The sequence below is a fragment of the Salvelinus namaycush genome, chromosome 3, assembly GCF_016432855.1.
Source record: "Salvelinus namaycush isolate Seneca chromosome 3, SaNama_1.0, whole genome shotgun sequence".
In the NCBI taxonomy this organism is placed as follows: Eukaryota; Metazoa; Chordata; class Actinopteri; order Salmoniformes; family Salmonidae; genus Salvelinus; species Salvelinus namaycush.
Window position 1 is genome coordinate 56,586,943 of NC_052309.1, and position 23,488 is coordinate 56,610,430.

A 23,488-nucleotide genomic window follows, 5' to 3' on the forward strand; every position below is an offset into this window, starting at 1 on the left:
GGGTTCAGAGGATATCTCTCACTACCTACATCCATAAATGGATTCAAAAGTCTACAAAAAGCGTACCAAGAGGTGTACCGGCAAAAAAGCTTATCTCGCTAAACATTAGTGTACCTGTACTTAGTGTTGTAAGGTGCTCCCATCCCTCTCTCTTCTCTTTCACCCGTTTTCTCCTTCTCTCCATCTTGCTAAATCTCCCAGAATGCTTGTGTTTTAATAGTGTTAGTACATCCTTCTAACCCCTTCCCCTCACAGTCTCGTAATAAAATACAAATACTGGTTATGAATGGCTATGACTCCCGCCTCCTCCACTCTCCCTTTCGCACAAACACCCCCCTCCCTCCTCAGAAGAAGGAGTACTGGTTGTCAATGGCTCTTGCCCTCCCTCCTTCCCGCTCTTCGCCCTCCACCCCCTCCAGTTGGCGAAGAGGAGCTTCCCTCTCCTCCCAGTCCTCCGCTCCTTCACCTCCTCCTGCAGTTGCTGCAGTTCCTCCTCCACCTCCTCCCAGCTCGGTCTCGTTCCCTCGTTCCTGGGGTGGGGTTGGGGGTGGCGGCCGGCCGGGGGGCAGGGGTGGAGGAGGAGGCTGGGGGGGGCTACGGGGTCTGCTGGTCAAGTCTGGTGGGAGGAAAGAACAGCCGAGAGAGAAAAGCAGAGAAAGAAAGAGTGGTAAAAGGTGTAAATAAAGGAGGGGCGGGCGGGCGGGGCGGGGGACAAGATAAAAAGGTGACATTTCCAGAGAGCGAGTGGTGAGAAGGGAGAAGAGGAGGAGGAAGAGGGGGAGAAACAGAGTGAGTGTCATGGCCGCGACGTCTGTGTGACAGGTCCATGTCATGGAATCAGTCGAGACACACACAAACACACTGTGTGCTCACACACACACCTTGATCCCGTCTATTAAATACATTTCATGTAAAACACAAAACAACGCATCGTCTGAAAATGTTCTATGAAGATTCTACATGACCCTAAACTTTTTAGCAGATATAACATTCTATAGCAGAGGTGGTCTCTCAAGTCATTGCTCTAGGAGTGATCTGTGTTCTCAAAAAGACTCTATGGTAGGTCCAGTTCTAGATAAGGTTAGTACAGACTAACTTCACTGGAAGACTGAGCAGTACACTGAGGTGAATGGCCACTAGCTAGCTCTACACTCACGCTATGGTGCGTTCCATCGCTTTCTCTCTCTCGCCGGCCGTCTCTCTCTCTCTAGGTCCCTCTCGCTCTCTCGCCCTAGGTCCCTCTCGCCCTAGGTCCCTCTCGCCCTAGGTCCCTCTCGCCCTAGGTCCCTCTCGCCCTAGGTCCCTCTCGCCCTAGGTCCCTCTCGCCCTAGGTCCCTCTCGCTCCCTCTTGCTCTAGGTCTTTCTCTCGGTCTCTCTCTCATGCTGCCTCTCTCTCGCCATCATTCTCTCTCGGTCTCTCGCTAGGTCACTGTCTCGCTCTCGCCATCTTTCCCTCACTAGGTCTCTCCCAGTAGGCCCCTCTCGCTCTAGGTCCCTCTCGCTCTTTCTCTTGGTTTCCTAAATTGCTGTCTCTCTCACTCTAGATATCTCTCTCTCTCTCGCCGTCTTTCCCTCACTAGGTTTCTCCTCTCTCTAGGTCTCTCACGCTGCCTCTCTCTCTTTCTTGCCGTCCCTCGCTCTGGGATCTCTCTCAGTCTCGCTCTGGGTCCCTCTCTCGCTCTGGGTCCCTAGGTGTCTCTCGCTCTAGGTCTTTCTCTCGGTTTCTCTCCCTCTCTGTCTCTCTCTCATGCTGGCTCTCTTTCGCCGTTTTTCCCTCACTAGGTCTCTCCCAGTCTAGGTTTCTCACGCTGCCTCTCTCTTTCTTGCCGTTCTTCGCTCTGGGTCTCTCTCTCCCCTCCTCTCCTCTCGCTCTGGGTCTCTCTCTGGGTCTCGCTCGCTCTGGGTCTCTCTCTCGCTCGCTCTGGGTCTCTCGCTCGCTCGCTCTGGGTCTCTCGCTCGCTCGCTCTGGGTCTCTCGCTCGCTCGCTCTGGGTCTCTCTCTCTCTCTCTCGCTCTGGGTCTCTCTCTCTCTCTCTCGCTCTGGGTCTCTCTCTCTCTCTCTCGCTCTGGGTCTCTCTCTCTCGCTCTGGGTCTCTCTCTCTCGCTCTGGGTCTCTCTCTCTCTCTCGCTCTGGGTCTCTCTCTCTCTCTCGCTCTGGGTCTCTCTCTCTCGCTCTGGGTCTCTCTCTCTCGCTCTGGGTCTCTCTCTCTCTCTCTCTCTCGCTCTGGGTCTCTCTCTCTCTCGCTCTGGGTCTCTCTCTCTCTCTCTCTCGCTCTGGGTCTCTCTCTCTCTCTCTCTCGCTCTGGGTCTCTCTCTCTCTCTCTCTCGCTCTGGGTCTCTCTCTCTCTCTCTCTCTCGCTCTGGGTCTCTCTCTCTCTCTCTCTCTCGCTCTGGGTCTCTCTCTCTCGCTCTGGGTCTCTCTCTCTCGCTCTGGGTCTCTCTCTCTCGCTCTGGGTCTCTCTCTCTCTCGCTCTGGGTCTCTCTCTCTCTCGCTCTGGGTCTCTCTCTCTCTCGCTCTGGGTCTCTCTCGCTCTCTCGCTCTGGGTCTCTCTCTCGCTCTGGGTCTCTCTCTCGCTCTCTCGCTCTGGGTCTCTCTCTCGCTCTCTCGCTCTGGGTCTCTCTCTCGCTCTCTCGCTCTCGCTCTGGGTCTCTCTCTCGCTCTCGCTCGCTCGCTCTGGGTCTCTCTCTCGCTCGCTCGCTCTGGGTCTCTCTCTCTCTCTCTCTCTCTCTCGCTCTGGGTCTCTCTCTCTCTCGCTCTGGGTCTCTCTCTCTCTCTCTCTCTCTCTCTCGCTCTGGGTCTCCCTCTCTCTCTCGCTCTGGGTCTCCCTCTCTCTCTCGCTCTGGGTCTCCCTCTCTCTCTCTCGCTCTGGGTCTCGGTCTCTCTCTCTCTCGCTCTGGGTCTCTCTCTCTCTCTCTCGCTCTGGGTCTCTCTCTCTCTCTCGCTCTGGGTCTCTCTCTCTCTCTCTCGCTCTGGGTCTCTCTCTCTCTCGCTCTGGGTCTCTCTCTCTCTCTCTCTCGCTCTGGGTCTCTCTCTCTCTCTCTCTCTCGCTCTGGGTCTCTCTCTCTCTCTCTCTCGCTCTGGGTCTCTCTCTCTCTCTCTCTCGCTCTGGGTCTCTCTCTCTCTCTCTCTCTCTCTCGCTCTGGGTCTCTCTCTCTCTCTCTCTCTCTCTCGCTCTGGGTCTCTCTCTCTCTCTCTCTCTCGCTCTGGGTCTCTCTCTCTCTCTCTCGCTCTGGGTCTCTCTCTCTCTCGCTCTGGGTCTCTCTCTCTCTCGCTCTGGGTCTCTCTCTCTCTCGCTCTGGGTCTCTCTCTCTCTCTCGCTCTGGGTCTCTCTCTCTCTCTCTCTCTGGGTCTCTCTCTCTCTCTCTCTCTCTCTCTCGCTCTGGGTCTCTCTCTCTCTCTCGCTCTGGGTCTCTCTCTCTCTCTCGCTCTGGGTCTCTCTCTCTCTCTCTCGCTCTGGGTCTCTCTCTCTCTCTCTCTCGCTCTGGGTCTCTCTCTCTCTCTCTCTCGCTCTGGGTCTCTCTCTCTCTCTCTCTCTCGCTCTGGGTCTCTCTCTCTCTCTCTCTCGCTCTGGGTCTCTCTCTCTCTCTCTCTCGCTCTGGGTCTCTCTCTCTCTCTCTCTCGCTCTGGGTCTCTCTCTCTCTCTCTCTCGCTCTGGGTCTCTCTCTCTCTCTCTCTCGCTCTGGGTCTCTCTCTCTCTCTCTCTCGCTCTGGGTCTCTCTCTCTCTCTCTCGCTCTGGGTCTCTCTCTCTCTCTCTCTCGCTCTGGGTCTCTCTCTCTCTCTCTCGCTCTGGGTCTCTCTCTCTCTCTCTCGCTCTGGGTCTCTCTCTCTCTCGCTCTGGGTCTCTCTCTCTCTCGCTCTGGGTCTCTCTCTCTCTCGCTCTGGGTCTCTCTCTCTCTCGCTCTGGGTCTCTCTCTCTCTCGCTCTGGGTCTCTCTCTCTCTCGCTCTGGGTCTCTCTCTCTCTCTCGCTCTGGGTCTCTCTCTCTCTCACGCTCTGGGTCTCTCTCTCTCTCTCTCTCGCTCTGGGTCTCTCTCTCTCTCTCTCTCTCTCGCTCTGGGTCTCTCTCTCTCTCTCGCTCTGGGTCTCTCTCTCTCTCTCTCTCGCTCTGGGTCTCTCTCTCTCTCTCTCTCTCTCGCTCTGGGTCTCTCTCTCTCTCTCGCTCTGGGTCTCTCTCGCTCTGGGTCTCTCTCTCTCTCGCTCTGGGTCTCTCTCTCTCTCGCTCTGGGTCTCTCTCTCTCTCGCTCTGGGTCTCTCTCTCTCTCTCTCTCGCTCTGGGTCTCTCTCTCTCTCTCTCGCTCTGGGTCTCTCTCTCTCTCTCTCGCTCTGGGTCTCTCTCTCTCTCTCTCGCTCTGGGTCTCTCTCTCTCTCGCTCTGGGTCTCTCTCTCTCTCTCGCTCTGGGTCTCTCTCGCTCTGGGTCTCTCTCGCTCTGGGTCTCTCTCTCTCTCTCTCGCTCTGGGTCTCTCTCTCTCTCTCTCGCTCTGGGTCTCTCTCTCTCTCTCTCGCTCTGGGTCTCTCTCTCTCTCTCTCGCTCTGGGTCTCTCTCTCTCACGCTCTGGGTCTCTCTCTCTCTCTCGCTCTGGGTCTCTCTCTCTCTCTCGCTCTGGGTCTCTCTCTCTCTCTCGCTCTGGGTCTCTCTCTCTCTCTCTCTCGCTCTGGGTCTCTCTCTCTCTCTCTCTCGCTCTGGGTCTCTCTCTCTCTCTCTCTCTCTCTCGCTCTGGGTCTCTCTCTCTCTCTCGCTCTGGGTCTCTCTCGCTCTGGGTCTCTCTCTCTCTCGCTCTGGGTCTCTCTCTCTCTCGCTCTGGGTCTCTCTCTCTCTCTCTCGCTCTGGGTCTCTCTCTCTCTGGGTCTCTCTCGCTCTGGGTCTCTCTCGCTCTGGGTCTCTCTCGCTCTGGGTCTCTCTCGCTCTGGGTCTCTCTCGCTCTGGGTCTCTCTCTCTCTCTCGCTCTGGGTCTCTCTCTCTCTCTCTCGCTCTGGGTCTCTCTCGCTCTGGGTCTCTCTCTCTCTGGGTCTCTCTCTCTCTGGGTCTCTCTCGCTCTGGGTCTCTCTCGCTCTGGGTCTCTCTCGCTCTGGGTCTCTCTCGCTCTGGGTCTCTCTCGCTCTGGGTCTCTCTCTCTCTCTCTCGCTCTGGGTCTCTCTCTCTCTCTCTCGCTCTGGGTCTCTCTCTCTCTCTCTCTCTCGCTCTGGGTCTCTCTCGCTCTGGGTCTCTCTCTCTCTGGGTCTCTCTCGCTCTGGGTCTCTCTCTCTCTGGGTCTCTCTCGCTCTGGGTCTCTCTCGCTCTCTCGCTCTGGGTCTCTCTCTCTCTCTCTCTCTCGCTCTGGGTCTCTCTCGCTCTGGGTCTCTCTCTCTCTGGGTCTCTCTCTCTCTGGGTCTCTCTCGCTCTGGGTCTCTCTCGCTCTGGGTCTCTCTCGCTCTGGGTCTCTCTCGCTCTGGGTCTCTCTCGCTCTGGGTCTCTCTCGCTCTGGGTCTCTCTCGCTCTGGGTCTCTCTCGCTCTGGGTCTCTCTCTCTCTGGGTCTCTCTCTCTCTCTCTCGCTCTGGGTCTCTCTCTCTCTCTCTCTGGGTCTCTCTCTCTCTGGGTCTCTCTCGCTCTGGGTCTCTCTCTCGCTCTGGGTCTCTCTCGCTCTGGGTCTCTCTCGCTCTGGGTCTCTCTCGCTCTGGGTCTCTCTCGCTCTGGGTCTCTCTCTCTCTCTCTCTCGCTCTGGGTCTCTCTCTCTCTCTCTCGCTCTGGGTCTCTCTCTCTCTCTCTCGCTCTGGGTCTCTCTCTCTCTCTCTCGCTCTGGGTCTCTCTCTCTCTCTCTCGCTCTGGGTCTCTCTCTCTCTCGCTCTGCGTCTCTCTCTCTCTCGCTCTGGGTCTCTCTCGCTCTGGGTCTCTCTCGCTCTGGGTCTCTCTCGCTCTGGGTCTCTCTCGCTCTGGGTCTCTCTCGCTCTGGGTCTCTCTCGCTCTGGGTCTCTCTCGCTCTGGGTCTCTCTCGCTCTGGGTCTCTCTCTCGCTCTGGGTCTCTCTCTCGCTCTGGGTCTCTCTCTCTCTCGCTCTGGGTCTCTCTCGCTCTGGGTCTCTCTCGCTCTGGGTCTCTCTCGCTCTGGGTCTCTCTCTCTCTCGCTCTGGGTCTCTCTCTCTCTCGCTCTGGGTCTCTCTCTCTCTCGCTCTGGGTCTCTCTCTCTCTCGCTCTGGGTCTCTCTCTCTCTCGCTCTGGGTCTCTCTCTCTCTCGCTCTGGGTCTCTCTCTCTCTCGCTCTGGGTCTCTCTCTCTCTCGCTCTGGGTCTCTCTCTCTCTCTCGCTCTGGGTCTCTCTCTCTCTCGCTCTGGGTCTCTCTCTCTCTCGCTCTGGGTCTCTCTCTCTCTCGCTCTGGGTCTCTCTCTCTCTCGCTCTGGGTCTCTCTCTCTCTCGCTCTGGGTCTCTCTCTCTCTCGCTCTGGGTCTCTCGCTCTCTCGCTCTGGGTCTCTCGCTCTCTCGCTCTGGGTCTCTCGCTCTCTCGCTCTGGGTCTCTCGCTCTCTCGCTCTGGGTCTCTCTCTCTCGCTCTGGGTCTCTCTCTCACGCAAGGTCTCTCTCTCACGCAAGGTCTCTCTCTCACGCAAGGTCTCTCTCTCACGCAAGGTCTCTCTCTCACGCAAGGTCTCTCTCTCACGCAAGGTCTCTCTCTCACGCAAGGTCTCTCTCTCACGCAAGGTCTCTCTCTCACGCAAGGTCTCTCTCTCACGCAAGGTCTCTCTCTCACGCAAGGTCTCGGTCTGTCTCTCTCGCTAGGTCTCGGTCTGTCTCTCTCGCTAGGTCTCGGTCTGTCTCTCTCGCTAGGTCTCGGTCTGTCTCTCTTGCTAGGTCTCGGTCTGTCTCTCTTGCTAGGTCTCGGTCTGTCTCTCTCTCTCTCCCCCTCTCGGTCTCTCTCTCTCACCACCTCTCCCTCTTGCCGTCTCTCTCTCCAGGTCTCCCTCTTGCCGTCTCTCTCTCCCGGTCTCTCGCGCTACGTCTCCCTCTCTCTCTAACTCGGTGTCTCTCTCTCTGTGGAGTCTGGTCTCACTTACACACAGTCAGAGATGGGGGTTGATGGAGAGTCAGGGTGGCGCGTGGTGATGACATCACAGACTGTGGGCCGGCTGCCTGCCCTGTCCCGGCCTGCGAAGAATGACCCAACGAAAAATCACAATAAGAGACAGCCAATCAGAGCTCTGGAAGGCACGGGGGTGGGGGGGTGGAAAGAAGGGTGTAGAAGGAAAGGAGGTAGAGTGCTAGGGCCTAGGGACAGAGAGGGTAGTAGGGGCTAGGGGTTGATTTGGAATTGTGTGTGGGGGGGAAGTTGTAAGAGGCAGGGGTGTATGGGAGGGAGCATCAGTGCAAATTGATGGGACCAAGCCATGCAGAGCCACTCCAGTGTGTGCTGTAATGGACACAGAATGAGGATGCAAAGCAGCCAGTCTTATGTTATAATGACATTGACAGAAACATCATGTAGTGGCCATGTTTTAGCACACACAACATTACTTATGGCCTGTACACATATTTTCAATGGGATGATACACACGCACACTATATTGATTCACTGACGTAATAGCATAGTGTAACCCAATCATAATGCATAAAACACATACACCAGACATACAACGTACATACAACACCCAAGAATTGCCTTTAGAGGCCAGTGTAAAACCAATGTAGTTTCATCCTAGTGGAATATCCGGTGACCTTTCACCCCTGACCTGTTACCTGGCTGCCGGACGGCGGTGGCGCCCACAAAGCTGATGAGAGTGACGTCCGAGGCACCCCCAGACTCCAGGGGGATTGGGTGGACGCGGAAGTGCTCCAGCATGTCGAATATGGACTGGAACCACAGGTGCTGCACCCGGCACTGGCCGTCCTCGTTCAGAGACAGACGCAGGTGCTGCAGCGGACAGAGAAGGGAGAGAGAGAGAGAAGGGGATAGAGAGAAGGAGCAGAAACAAAAGAAGGGAGAAGAGAGGGGGATATGGGTTAGCTTTGGACGCTACTTAGCAGGTATATCTCCTAACGTGGTATAGATGTTTCCGCTACCATTTCACATACAAACACACTGGTACTTTCCAACACACACGTAAACATCAATACTGTCTTACTCTCTTTCACACAAGGACAATATAGGAGGAAAGTGGAATAATATTCCACCATCTCCAACGCTCGTCGTATGTGGCAAGGCTGGCAGACGATAATGGATTACAAAGGGAAACCCAGCCATGAGTTACCCAGCGATGCAGAACTCCAAAACGAGCTAAATTCCTTTTATGCTCGCTTTGAGGAACATAACACTGTGCCTTGCGTGAAAGACACTGTTTTTCCAGATAACTGTGTGATCTCGCTCTCTGTGGCCGATGTGAGCAAAACGTTTAAACAGGTTAACAATCACGAGGCCGATGGGCCAGATGAAATACCACGGCGCATTCTCAAAGCATGCGCAGACCTCGTCCCAGTCTGTCATCCCAACATGTTTCATGCAGACCACCATTTTCACCATTCCAAAGAGCTCCAAAGTAACCTGCCTAAATGACTATCACCCTGTAGCACTCGCATCTGTAATTATGAAGTGCTTTGAAAGGCTGGTGATGACACACAACACCACCACCATCCCAGACACCCTAAACCCACTCCAATTCGCATACCACCCAAACAGATTCACAGATGAAGCAATCTCAATTGCACTTCAAACTGCCCTCTTCCACCTGGACAAGAGGGGAAATAACTATGAGAGAATGGGCTACAGCTCAGCGTTCAACACCATAGTCCCATCCAAGCTCATCACCAAGGTAAAGACTCTGGGACTGGACCCCTCCCTCTGCAACTGGATCCTGGACTTCCAGACGGGTCGGCCCCAGGTGGTGAGGTTAGGCAACAACACCTCTGCCACGCTGACCCTCAACACGGGGGCCCCTCAGGGGTGTGTACTTAGTCCCCTCCTGTACTCCCTGTTCAACCACGACTACATGGCCACGCGCGATTAAAACACCAACAAGTTTGCTGATGACACAGCGGTGGTAGACCTGATCACCGACAGCGGTGAGTCAGCCTACAAGGAGGTCAGAGACCTGCAGGACAACAACCTCTCCCTCGACGTCAGTAAGACCATGGAGCTGATCGTGGACTATAGGAGAAAGAGGAGTGAGCACGCCCCCCATTCACAGGGCTGTTGTGGAGTGGGTCGAGAGTTTCAAGTTCCTTTGTGCCATCGAGAGTATTTTGAATGGCTGCATCACCACTTGGTATGGCAAATGCGCAAAGCGCTACAGAGGATGGTGCGGACAGCCTAGTACATCACTGGAGCCAAGCTCCCTGCCATCCAGGACCTCTACATCAGGCGGTGTCCGAGGAAGGCCAGAGAAATTGCTAAAGACTCCAGCCACCAAAGTCAGACTGTTCACTCTGCTACCATCCTGCAAACAGTACCAGAGCATTGGCTCTCAGAGGAACAGGCTCAGAGACAGCTTCTTCCCCCAAGCCATAAGACTGCTAAATAGTCAAATAATGGTACCCATACTAACTGCAATGCCTGTATCTTGCACTGACCCACATGTGTGTATGTAAACTCCGCAAAAAAATAAACGTCCTCACTGTCAACTGTGTATATTTTCAGCAAACTTAACATGTGTAAATATTTGTATGAACATAACAAGATTCTACAACTGAGACATAAACTGAACAAGTTCCACAGACATGTGACTAACAGAAATGGAATAATGTGTCCCTGAACAAAGGGGCAGGGGGGGGGGTCAAAATCAAAAGTAACAGTCAATGCAGCGGGTGGCCACACCAGATACTAAGTACTGCAGTGCATCTCCTCCTCATGGACTGCACCAGATTTGCCAGTTCTTGCTGTGAGATATGTTACCCCACTCTTCCACCAAGGCACCTGCAAGTTCCCGGACATTTCTGGGGGGAGTGGCCCTAGCCCTCAACCTCCGATCCAACAGGTCCCAGACGTGCTCAATGGGATTGAGCTCCGGGCTCTTCGCTGGCCATGGCAGAACACTGACATTCCTGTCTTGCAGGAAATCACGCACAGAACGAGCAGTATGGCTGGTGACATTGTCATGCTGCAGGGTCATGTCAGGATGAGCCTGCAGGAAGGGAACCACATGAGGGAGGAGGATGTATTCCCTGTAACGCACAGCGTTGAGATTGCCTGCAATGACAACAAGCTCAGTCCGATGATGCTGTGACACACCGCCGCCACAGACCATGACGGACCCTCCACCTCCAAATTGATCCCGCTCCAGAATACAGGCCTCGGTGTAACACTAAATTCATTCGACGATAAACACGAATCTGACCATCACCCTTGTATGTAGCCTCGCTACTGTATGTAGCCTCGCTACTTTTATAGCCTCGCTACTGTAGATAGCCCGTCTTTTTACTGATGTTTTATTTCTTTACCTACCTATTGTTTACCTAGCACTATTGGTTAGAGCCTGTAAGTAAGCATTTCACTCTAAGGTCTACACCTGTTGTATTCAGCGCACGTGACAAATAAACTTTGATTTGATGAGACAAAACTGTGACTCGTTAGTGAACAGCACTTTTTGCCAGTCCTGTCTGGTCCAGCGACGGTGGGTTTGTGCCCATAGGCGACGTCGTTGCCGGTGATGTCTGGTGAGGACCTGCCTTACAACAGGCCTACAAGCCCTCAATCCAGCCTCTCTCAGCCTATTGCGAACAGTCTGAGCACTGATGGAGGGATTGTGGGTTCCTGGTGTAACTCGGGCAGTTGTTGTTGCCATCATGTACCTGTCCCCGCAGGTGTGATGTTCGGATGTACCGATCCAGTGCAGGTGTTGTTACACATGGTCTGCCACAGCGAGGACGATCAGCTGTCCGTCCGGTCTCCCTGTAGCGCTATTTTAGGCGTCTCAGTACAGACATTGCAATTTATTGCCCTGGCCACATCTGCAGTCCTCATGCCTCCTTGCAGCATGCCTAAGGCACATTCACGCAGATGAGCAGGGACCCTGGGCATCTTTCTTTTGGTGTTTTCCAGAGTCAGTAGAAAGGCCTCTTTAGTGTCCTAAGTTTTCATAACTGTGACCTTAATTGCCTACCGTCTGTAAGCTGTTAGTGTCTTAACGACCGTTCCACAGGTGCATGTTCATTAATTGTTTATGGTTCATTGAACAAGCATGGGAAACAGTGTTTAAACCCTTTACATTGAAGATCTGTGAAGTTATTTGGATTTTTACAAATTATCTTTGAGGGTCCTGAAAAAGGGACGTTTGTTTTTTGCATGTATACACACACACACACACAACCAAAACCCACACACACACACAGAACACCTACACGCAGACTGACAACACAAACATAATTTGCTGCTGCTGCTCTGTTCTTTATTTTACTCTTATTATCTATCCTGATGCCTAGTCACTTTACACTGCCTTCATGTATATATCTAATACACCAGGTGTATTCGGCGCATGTGACAAATAAAATGTGATTTGATTTGACACACACTCTCCCTCTCCCGTCTCGTGTACCTTGGCCTTGCCCTGGAAGTTGAAGGTGAGGACGTACTCCCCGCGGCGTGTCTCGCTCTGGCGCACAAGGAAGACGCCGTGGCTGGCCGTACCCCCTGCCAGCACCAGCTGGGCCGCCTTCAGGCGCGACAACGTCCCGTGGAACCACTGGCACTCGCTCAGAGGGTGCTCCACCGCCTCCGCCACGTCTGAGAACAGGAAGGAACCTGGGGAGGTGAGGAGGGATGAGGGGATGGATGGATGAGAGGGATTGATGAAAAGATTAGACCCCAAAAAAAGGTGTCGCCAGACTTGCTCTGTACATTCTGGTGTGTATGCGTGTTTGTTTGTGAGTGCGTTTGCATGTGTGCTAATGCGTAAGTAACAGGCTTAACCTGTGGCATCTGGTGTCTCCGCAAATGGTGTGCCCAGGCCGGCTCCACCCACACGTCCGTCTGATTCGTCCAGAGGGGCGCGGGGCGGTAACTCTGGGGGGAGAGGGTCCATCAGCGGGGAGGAGCCGCCCACACCTCCATAACACACTGCAACAGGACAGGAGCAAAAACATCAGTCTTATTATTTATTTAACCAGATTTCTTTTACTTTCAAACAGCAACGAAACGTTGGACTCATAGTTAAAACAACTTTTTTCGTCTCGCTTTCTGCATCAGGTGTTAAGTGATCTAACTGTATAATTGTAAAGCTGCAAAAAATAGTGAAACAGGGAAATCGTCACACAACAATCCCAAATGGGCTCTTCGATCCTATCCTGTGCAGTCATATTTGAAAAGAGTGGATAGGTAAGGAATATGGTAGTAGCTCCTCCTTACCTTATGCTACGTGTCTGCTGTTTGTAGATTCTTACAGATTAAGTGTCTAGGGCAGTGGTCGCCAACCTTTTCTGAGCCACGTTCACTTTCAAAATGCAAGCCGAGATCTACAGCTCAGAACTGTTTCTGAACCGCCGGAAAACTGTACACTATGTACAATCAAAAATAACAAACATAACAATAACTGGACAGGAACATAAACTGGAAAATTAATCAAATAATAAGTTGAGCTCCAAAGAAACCAAGCTTCAATCAATAGCTGAAAATATAGCGTTCAGCCAGCATGGCAACCAATGAAATGACAGGGTTTCAAATACAATTCCCATCAGGCCTCACCTTGGACTGTACAATTTTAGACTAATCACAAATCAATGGTAACAATTACGTTACATAAAGGCCTGAACAGCACAATAAACATGCACTGAACAAAAATATAAAACGCGTTAAGTGTTGGTCCCATTTCTTGAGCTGAAATAAAAGATCCCAGAAATGTTTCATACGCACAAAAAGCTTATTTCTCGAAATGTTGTGGACAATTAGTACCCTGTTAGTGAGCATTTCTCCTTTGCCAAGATAATCCATCCACTTGACAGGTGTGGCATATCAAGAAGCTGATTAAACAGCAGGATCATTACACAGGTGAACCTTGTGCTGGGGACAATAAAAGGCCACCCTAAAATGTGCAGTTTTGTCACACAACACAATGCCACAGCTGTCGCAAGTTGAGGGAGCGTGCAATTGGCTTGCTGACCGCAGGAATGTCCACCAGAGCTGTTGCCAGATAATTTAATGCTCATTTCTCTACCATAAGCCGCCTCCAACACCTCTACATCCAGCTTCTTCACCTGCGGGTGAAACCAGCCACCCGAAATGAGGGTTAGTACAACCAAAGAATTTCTGCACAAACTGTCAGAACCCGTCTAAGGGAAGCTCATCTGCGTGCTCGTTGTCCTCACCAGGGTCTTGACCCAACTGCAGTTCAGTGTCGTAACCGACTTCAGTGGGCAAATGCTCACCTTCGATGGCCACTGGAGAAGTGTGCTCTTCACGGATGAATCCCAGTTTCAACTGTACCGGGCAGATGGCAAACAGCGTGTATGGCGTCGTGTGGCCGAGCAGTTTGCTGAACGTTGTGTGCCCCATGGTGAGTGCCCCATGGAGTGCCCCATGGAAATTGAAGGTGATGAGAATGAGGATGAATTAACTGTGGTGGCAGGTGCATTGCTGACTGCTGAGAAGAAGTTGAATATAGAGGAGAAGTGGTATGGTGAGGAAGGTCGGCGTGAAGTCCATCCGAGATGGAACCTTGGCGAGAGTGAGGACCGCCGAATTCGGGCCTTGTCCTGAGGATGATTCTGGCCCAGTGGGAGTGAGATTTGTAGAGCGAATGTATCCTTGTATTTTGGCTGATCCATATGTGGTGTCAGGTTGGGGACTGTTGAGTTGGTGAAGTTAACTCGGAGTGGACTCGTAATGATTTATTGTGTTACATTCACCCAGAGGGAGTGGGTGCTCCGCATTACGCGATTAGGGACAACAATTATGACTTGCTTTGCAGAGCAGGGTGCCGTTGAAAGGAGTGATAACGGGGATGGCATTAAGTGTTGAGGAGGAGCAGTTGAAATGGAAGATTCCCGCCGTTTGGTGAGTTGTAGATTTGGTGGAGAGCAACGGAGAAGACATTCTTTGCCAGATAAGGTCATGGTAGGAAGTGTCAATTACCCCGTGAGAGCTTTTGTTCCAAAAATAAAATAGTGTTTTAGGTGTCAAGTTTATGGGCATGTTGCAGCAGTGTGTCGGAGGGAGATGCCTTGATGTGAGAAAGGAGGGCATGAGACGAAGGAATGTGTGGTATCGGAGGAGAAAGTAATACATGTTAGTTGTGGGGGTTCCCATGGAACTGGAGTTTGGAGGTGTCCGGTGAGAGAAAGGGACATTGAGGTAGCCTTAGAGTAGTACAGAAAGTGTCATATGCCGAAGCAGTGAAGAGAGTGGTAGAGGAAGATGGGGACCGGGTGAGGGATCCTGAGAGATGGGAAGAATATGTGCTTCAGTACAGTGGACCTTTTAGCATTTATAGCCTTGGTTGTTAATTGTACTGCAGAAAATCATAGAAAATAGAGGTGGCAGAGAAGCACTTTTGCAGAACAGTTGAGGGGGGTGTTGAGTGGTAGTGTTCTGTCCTCTCAGACCATTGGTCAGAACTAGGACTTGATAGGGTTAAATAGTGGAATGGGGTGGTGGGTTTTGTAGAGAGGGCTAATAGTTGGCTGGGCAATTTCCCTTTGTCTCAATTGTATATATTACCGTATCAAATAATTGAATGTAGGTAGGCCGTGAATGGCCTTACACCAGTACAGTAGGTGGCGGTGTATGCACCTAAAAGTTGGATGCGATTTGACAACCAAATCCCAAAGAAGAAGAAGCTCCGTTTGACCCACCTCCCGTCTCAGCAGGAGCATGACAGAGGAACAAACAATTCACAGGTAGGCTACGTTTTTTAAATTATTACTTTACTTCACATAGTGATTACCGAACTCTGTGCACTTGAATTGTAACACTGATAAGAAAAGGCATGATAAGAAACATTAAATGCAGTGCAACAAACAAATGGCTGCTGCCAAAAACAAATTAATTGCCCGGCGAACTCACAACCTGCGTTTCGCTCTACAGGCTACGTCGACGGCGCCGAAGGACAAGGCATCATACACATATTATATTCAATAAAGGAATGTGCATTTCATAAACCCACAAACCGTTTCCATGTCTGGTTGTATCTGCATCTGATGGTCAGTCTCAGCGGATGGAGGGAGAGAGCGAGCAGCAGACGGTCCGCCTCTCACGGTCCCCGATCTCTCCTTTTTCCAGTGAGACTGACCAGAGAGAGGGGAGACAGTCTGATGACCATACTCGAGTCACACCGCATTATTTCTGCCTCATGCACAAATTCATGTTGCTCCTATGACCAGAGAAAGTGAATTATTAGTCGACATTAAAATAGACACGACGAGCCGTTAATAATAATAAAAACGCAGGCCCATCGATACACGTTTTTTATGTTTTGAAAAGTGTTGAATCGTAAAAGCAGCAGCTATTTGCTGTATTCTTTGGCAGTCTCTCTGGCCAGGGTTTTAAAAGTCATTAAAATCCCATTTAGGCTAGTATCAAACTTTGCTGTGGGGTAGTGGAAGCTACTGGCACGGTGATTTGAGCTATCCGATTGGCCAGCGCAGTAGGCGCACTTGATTTAGCTCTACCGGGTAGGCAGAGTTTGTTCCTTCCGACAAATTAAATGGTTAAAAATGGGAACACTTTGCCTACCCGGCGCACAGGGCTGCCGAATCAAGTGCATCTACCACCAACGGTTCAAGGCAACAAAAATACATTTAAAAAAAAGAGGAGCGCAAAGAAATGTTCGGCGATTGACTAGGAATGCCTAGTTGACTAGGACTGTGATTGACTGGTTGGTATATACTGGTCTAAGAGTAGTAGCTTGGAGGTGTCGTAGCTTGGGATTTGGCATGCCCCACTCACCTTGAGAGAGGCGGTCACTGAATTCTGGCATTCCACTGATGTCCATGGGTCCCCCACACACAGCTTCTATGTCCTCCTGTTCACTGTAGAGTCAAGATACACAAAGCTTGTTCTACAGTAGCTGGGGCGTCGCTTCTTCTTCTGTTGACCTCATCAATATTTGACAGTCAGTGAATACAAGCATATATATGGTCCCTCTTAACTCTCACTCACTGCCCCCCCCCCCCCCCCCCTAATCACTGACTTGAAAGAAAACTCTTCACTTAACACACACAATTTGCTTACCTGATACATATACCGTTCCTGATGTCACTCAACCAGGCTCTCATCTGCACAGCGTCTCGCGTCTCAATCACATACTGCACCTGTCCCTCCAACTGACAGAGAGAAAGATAGGGTTAGCGAGAGTGACAAAGGGGTGAGAGAGAGGGGGGATGAGAGAGAGAGGGGGGATGAGAGAGAGGGGGTGAGAGGAAGGGGTAAGAGGAAGGGGTGAGAGAGAGGAGGCGGGAGAGAGAGGGTGTGAGAGAGCGAGCGAAATACAAGTCAGTCTACAGATGCAAGCTGAACAGGAGCTGACTACCTGAACAAAATGAACTGAGAGAGAACAAGAAAGGGGAAATTAAAGGATGGACAGAGCAGAGCATCACCTGGAGGAGGAAGGTGTTCTCCTTGTCAGGCACCTCCAGGGCTGTGGTGCTCCTCACATCCACAATAGAGCAGCATGGGATAGTCAGCCTGGGCTTGGAGGACTGAGACAGGGGGACAGAGAAGAACATTGAATAAGACACATCTGTGCACTCAGAGAAAGTGTAATTTTCACAATGCCTGCCAATGACATCATTCATCTCCAAGCATTCCAAATGAGCATGTTGATAGGTTGTCATGGCTCAGTGTTACATCAAAGATACACAATCTACTGATGGCCCCCACCCACTGGGGAGCCAGGCCCAGCCAATCAGAATTAGTTTTCCCTACAAAAAGAGTTTTATTATAGACAGATATACACCTCAGCACCCCCCCCCCCCCCAGATGTGGAGGTCCTGAGGTGGTCTGCGGTTGTGAGGTCGGTTGGACATACTACCAAATTACCTAAAACGAGGATCTCTAGCAACAGCTCTGGTGGACATTCCTGCAGTCAGCAAGCCAATTGCCTGCACCCTCAAAGCTTGAGACATCTGTGGCATTGTGTTGTGGCAAAACTGCACATCTTAAAGTGGCCTTCTATTGTTCCCAGCACAAGGTGCACCTGTGTAATGATCATGCTGTTTAATCAGCTTCTTGATATGCCACACCTGTCAGGTTGATGGATTATCTTGGAAATGCTCACTAAAAGGGACGTAAACAAATTTGTGTACAAAATTTTAGAGAAATAATTGTTTTGTGCGTATGGAACATTTCTGGTATCTTTTATGTACATGTTAAGTTTATATTTTTGTTTAGCATATTGTTCTTAGGTTTTGCAACAAATTATATTGAAAAAGTGTTTTAATGACTCAATTACTAATCTACTCCCTTCCCTGAATTCCTTAACAGGTCTGAAAACCCTACCAACCCTGTGACTCTCACAAATATCCAGGTCCTCCCCTGACAATCCCAGCCACAGTGATCGATTGCCAGGCTAAACTGTTAACGTGGCCAGGATAACAAATGACTATGAGGAAATTAAATCGAAAATGGGAGGAATAACATAGTTTTACCCAATAAAGATTTGAATTAAAATGTTGTACTTTGTAGGTTAAGAATAAGCATTGTTAAATTGCGCATTAAGTTTTCATCTTTTTGTCACAAATAATGCGATCAGTATAATGTAGTACAATTACAAATGTGAACTTTATCTTCCAATAATTTTACTTCTCAATATGGCAGTGTTATCTGGTAGGAAATTAAACAAAAACTGTGAAACATGAAAATGCAAACTGGAGTATTGCGTTTAAATTTCATCATTGATTATGTTCACATGAAAATAAAATTGCAAACGTATTATTAATGTATCATTATCAAATATGATTTTTTTTGGCAGCTATATACTCCAAACATTTAGAACACCTTCCTAATATTGAGTTGCACTGAACAGGTCTCTCACTCACTTTAGGCGGGATGAAGAACTCCAGATAGTACTCCTCGCCCCGCTCCCCCTCCTTGTCCCTCTCCCTCAGGACCAGTCGACACTTGTGCCACCGACCACCCCTCCAGCCCACAGTGCCCCCGGGGACGAGAGGCTGCACTGCGGCTGTCTGAGCGGCGTTAGCGGTGGACGAGGTGTTGTTTAAGCCAGTACCAGCGTTGTTGTGTTCTTGTGTGCCGTGGTGCAGCAGGCCGAAGGAAAAGCCAGGGAAACCACCGTGGCTCCCGGCAAACTCATCTGGCATGGAGGAGCTGACGCTGACTCCTCCCTCCCTCACCAGCCGGCCCGTCTTCCTCGGGGTGGCGCTGCTGCTGCTGCTGGGGGGCAGGCCGGAAGAAGGTGACACCACGGCCGAAGTGGGTGCCGAAGAGAGAACGGGGGGCGGGGAGCGAGACAGACGCAGCTTCTCCAGCCGGTGGCTCCACTTCTCCTTCTCTCCCCCCTCACCATTGCTCCGCCGGCGGTCCCGTGCCTCCGATAGCGAGAGGGAGGTGGCACTACTGGAGGAAGACGGGGGCAGGGAGGAGGAGGAGGAGTGGGGGAGGGAAAGGGGCAGGGAGAGGGAGACAGGCATGGAGGAGGTGGGTGTAGGGGGCTGAGTGCCAGAGTTCCTCTTGGAGGAAGAGCCGGTGGCAGCGTCCTGGACCCCCATTGTGTAGCTGTAGCTGGAGGGCAGCTGGGAGGAGCTCTGGGGGGAGTCGCTGGACGAGCTGCGCCAGTGCAGGATGCCCCGGACACTACCCCGCACGCTGCGCCCAACACTCCGCAGAGAGAAGCGCTTCTTCAGTTTGGTTTTGGACTGGCTTCCTGCCGAGGCCGGGGTGCCATTACCCTTGGAGCGGGGAGGAGTTGTGTCGGAGCAAGGGGAGGCAGGCGTTTGGGGCATATGGGAGGGGTCTTCATTGTCCAAGCAAACTTCCAGCTCCGCCTCCCCCTCATCTGGCTCCACCTCCTCCTCCATGACCGTTACGCCCGCCCAGCTTTCCTCCTCTTCCTCGGCTGTCGTTTCTCCGTTGCCTGTGCCGACGCCAGTGAAGTGTTTAACAGTAACTGGGGCACCCCTCTCTTCCCGCCTGCCGTTGTTTCCTCCTCCCACTGAGGAGGAGCAGGAGGAGGAGGAGGATGGGGGGAGGACTGTTGTGACAGCATAGGAGTCTTGAAATTGGTCCCCACTTCTGGTTTCCAACACCAGTCGTGTGGAGGCAGGCTTGGGCAGGGCTCTCACCGGGTTGGCTGGGGCACAGGAGTGGTAGGAGGCTCCCTCGGTGACGGGAGGGGGAGAGACCGCCTCCTCTTCCAGGGAGGTGGCGTCTGATTGGGGGGCCCAGCTCCCCGCCTCCATCCCAGGTGCTGTACCCGGCGCCCCTGCCACTCCCTCCAGTTCGCTCTGGAAATGTCGGACAAAGCGGTCAGTGAAGCGGCGACAGAAGGCAGCAGCAGAGTCGGGGGAGTAGTGAGGGTTCTCCAGGAGGAACGCCCGGAAGTGGCGGGCAAAGTCCCCGGCCGCCATGCGGGCATGCAGCTCACAGAACTCCGTCCAGCTCAGGCAGGGGGAGGGTGTGGGGGTGTCCGACAGCGAGGTTGGGTGAGGCTGGGCCAAGGGAGGGGGCAGGGGGGGTGGCCGAGGGAACATGGGCAACAGGGAGGGGGATGGAGGGGACGGAGAAGGGGAGGGTGAAAGGGGCAGCGGGGAGGAGTTGGCTGCCCGCGGGCTAGGTGGGGTTAAAAGAGAGCCGTTCATTCTACCAGGGGGGCGTGGGGGGGGGGGGCTGATTGGCCAACTAGCTGGCTGCTATTTGGTTTATCACTTAAGGTTAATTAATGAAACCTGCACAGCTCATCAGGGCTAATTTACAAACGGGTGGGAATTCAAGTACCGTACTATGCCAGGCATAGAGTAGATTCACCCCCATTTAAAACCTTCAGCTAAAAGACTACTGTAACACACTGATGAGCACAGACTGCGAAGAGGTAGAAATATAGGGGGTCTGTCTCTGTGCAACATGCTTTCACACATTTAAAAATATTTATGATAAAAGACAGGGTAAAATCGGTGTCAGGGAGGAGGTATAAGACAAAGAGGCGAGGTAAATAGGTGAGGTTCACAAGTGGCCGCCCTGCTTACGGTCCACCACACATCCACAAGAACACAACTGCAGCCTGTGAAAACAATACAAGCACAATCAATGGTGATACATCACATTACCTGTTACATATATTTTCCAGAGACATAACCAACTCTAATATGATCTACAATATCTAATCAACTCTAACTAATACAAATACCCCTAGCACCGGTTGCCACCTGTAGTTGTCTGTTGGACTAGTGGTCACAACAGTTGTGTCAAGTATTGATTTAAATTGAGTCAATGCTTTACATCCACAAAAACAAATTGATAAGCAACCCGTTTTACTAACAACCCATTCAATTAGCTAGCTAGATATCTTCACATAACGGTACTTAGGTAGCTAGATGTGGTGAAGATCCAAATGGTTGCTTGTGAGACACCAACTGATTTGTCAGTGTTCAGATAACTAGTGGCTTAATCACTTTCACACACTGTAGCAAAGCCAAATATAGTGTGGCATAGCTAACTAACCCCCTTACTGGCAACAAAATAAATAAAATACCTTGTTGGCTAGATTATTGTAGCTAAACAACTGACTGCGTATGAAACCAGTTAGCTCGCTAACAACATTACCCAGCTAGTGTGCAAACTGGCGCTGGATGTAAACAATCCAGAGAGCCTGGTTAGTACTGGCGTTACTGGCTAACGAGGTTAGCTGGAATTCACAAACCATTGTCGGCCTAGTCAGATACTCGAGGCCAGTGCTTGATGGCTAAAATAACCTAAAGGAGAGGAGGAGAGACAGTTAACTAGATAGTTGATATTACAGAGTAATGATAGTGCATGGACATGGCAAAATGACACACAGTGAGGTCATGTTAGCTTAACTAACGTTAACTAGCAACATGAGCCAGCACATCGCGTGATAAACAATCTAGTTAGCGTAAGCGTTACTGAGCTAGCTAGTTAACGGTCGCTAACTAGCGACCCATCACAGCTAACTAGTAACGCCATCCATCTTAACAGAACCATGTTAGCTAGCTAAATAAAAAAGCACCAGCTTGAAGCAGTTAGCTAAGTAGCTAACTAGCCAATATTCAACAATGTAGCTAAAATGTAAGCCTAGCTAACGTTAGCTGTTTTAATTAAATAACAGCGGTTTAGTCAGCTAATAGTAGCGAGCTATCATTTGTTATAGTAGCTACCTAGACTATGGCTATTATCGTTGAATAAGGGGTGCTAGCTAATTGAAGTAATGTTATGTTTACCCACTTGTACACGCTTGTCTTGAAAATAGTGTCCACTTACAGTTAGCTAGCCTCCCATACGTACTACAGACAACAGGCGAATCGCTAGCTAGCTACCTAGATATTATTATTAGCTAGCCAGCTATTAATAAAACAACGAATTTAGTAATCTTGCGTTGGCTTACATTAGAATTGTAATTGATACGCTCCAGCGTTTTATACAATTCGTTCATATATCCGCGATATAAATATAATTTTATAATAGTTGATGCTAACATGAATATTTCTGTGCTCCCTATCTCTCGCGATATAGTGGGAGAGAGAGGATGGGAAGGGAAAGTAGACTAGCGAAGAGGGTGGCAGCAGGAGGAGTTGCAGGGACGACGTTTGCATTCAGGGTACTTGGATGGTGGGAAAATGGAGGGGCACTAAAAACATTTTGAAAAACAATCACCACCGTCTGTGAATTGTGTGAGGAGTAAATTACTCCCAGGGAAGGGAGTAGAACTACTAGATTTTCTATTTAAAAATGCATGAATGTTTACAACAAGCCTATATAATTGCATATAATTTAAAATGTTTTTGTAATTAAAATATATCCTTATGGAGATTAGTAAATCATTTATTTCAAACTAGCTGAATAGATCCGTGATTACTGTAGTCTATAGTATACCTACATGCAGCCTTTCTGTATCAGTGACCATATGAGCACATAGACCTACTACTGTGTTTGGTGTTGGTGTTGTCTCTATAGCTTGCTTATAGTATTGTGTTGTTTATACACAGTGTGTACTTACTGTCAATTCAGGTTCCACCTTTCTCTTCATCCTCTATGGCATTTCTCTTTCATTTCACCAGCATGTGTTTAAAGGTCCAATGCAGATGTTTTTTTTATCTCAATATTGATCCTTTCCAGGTAACAATTAAGTTCCTTACTGTGATTGTTTTCAAATAAAGTTTTCTAAAATAGATGAATGGACTACAATAGAATAGCATTGAATAGACTAAAATAGAATAGAGAAGGATTAGCCGGTGTGATCATAATTTGGCTTTCATTTAAAAAATGTATACTGGAAATCTTAAATACAAAAATAAACAGTATATCCCCTGGAATCTGGCGAGAAGTAAGGAGGGACCTAACTAGTGGTTGTTTGTAGAAAAAATTACTTTCAATGCCATTTGCACTGTAGGTTCTCTTTCTATCGCCCACTCTCTGTGTCACATACACTCACTCAATTATCTTCCAATAAATATACAGTTGAAGTCAGAAGTTTACATAAACTTAGCATGAAGTCATTAAGGCTAGTTTTTCAACCACTCCACAAATGTCTTGTTAACAAACTATAGATTTAGCAAGTCGGTTAGGACATCTACTTTGTGCATGACACAAGTAAATTTTCCAACAATTGTTTACAGACAGATTATTTCACTTATAAATCACGGTATCACAATTCCAGTGGTCAGAAGTTTACATACACTAAGTTGACTGTGCCTTTAAACAACTTGGAAAATTCCAGAAATTATGTCATGGCTATAGAAGCTTCTGATAGGCTAATTGACATAATTTGAGTCAATTGGAGGTGTATCTGTGGATGTATTTCAAGGCCTTCCTTCAAACTCAGTGCCTCTTTGCTTGACATCATGGGAAAATCTAAAGAAATCAGCCAAGACCTCAGAAACAAATTGTAGACCTCCACAAGTCTGGTTCATCCTTGGGAGCAATTTCCAAGCGCATGAAGGTACCACGTTCATCTGTACAAACAATAGTAAGCAAGTATAAACACCATGGGACCATGCAGCCGTCATACCGCTCAGGAAGGAGACGCGTTCTGTCTCCTAGAGATTAACGTATTTCGGTGTGAAAAGTGCAAATCAATCCCAGAACAACAGCAAAGGACCTTGAAGATGCTGGAAGAAGCAGGTACAAAAGTATCTATATCCACAGTAAAACGAGTCCTATATCGACATAACCTGAATGGCAGCTCAGCAAGGAAGCCACTGCTCAAAAACCGCCATACAAAAGCTAGACTACGGTTTGCAACTGGACATGAGGACGAATATCGTACTTTTCGGAGAAATGTCCTCTGGTCTGATGTAACAAAAATAGAACTGTTTGGCCATAATGACCATCGTTATGTTTGGAGGAAAAGGGGGGAGGCTTGCAAGCCGAAGAACACCATCCCAACCGTGAAGCACGGGGGTGGCGGCATCATG

At 50.2% G+C, this 23,488-nt stretch overlaps 1 protein-coding gene across 4 annotated transcripts; it reads right to left on the reverse strand.

Annotated features, from left to right (window-relative positions):
• Window positions 1–485: 485 nt before the first annotated feature.
• sh2b1 (SH2B adaptor protein 1) lies at window positions 486–21,594 on the reverse strand. 4 transcript variants are annotated; one of them, XM_038979136.1, is made up of 11 exons: window positions 21,460–21,594; window positions 20,758–20,809; window positions 17,921–20,118; window positions 16,481–16,582; window positions 16,116–16,207; window positions 15,831–15,913; window positions 11,862–12,008; window positions 11,488–11,693; window positions 7,700–7,874; window positions 7,021–7,111; window positions 486–616 (listed from the first exon to the last, which is right to left on the reverse strand). In XM_038979136.1, exons 3-11 carry the CDS (start codon window positions 19,697–19,699, stop codon window positions 595–597), a joined length of 2,697 nt encoding a protein of 898 aa, XP_038835064.1. In that variant the 5' UTR covers window positions 19,700–20,118; window positions 20,758–20,809; window positions 21,460–21,594; the 3' UTR covers window positions 486–594. The 4 variants fall into 4 exon arrangements, with proteins under 4 accessions (XP_038835064.1, XP_038835055.1, XP_038835084.1 ...); XM_038979127.1 differs by having other exon boundaries at window positions 20,661–20,809; XM_038979156.1 differs by lacking the exon at window positions 21,460–21,594 and adding an exon at window positions 21,300–21,449.
• Window positions 21,595–23,488: the final 1,894 nt, after the last annotated feature.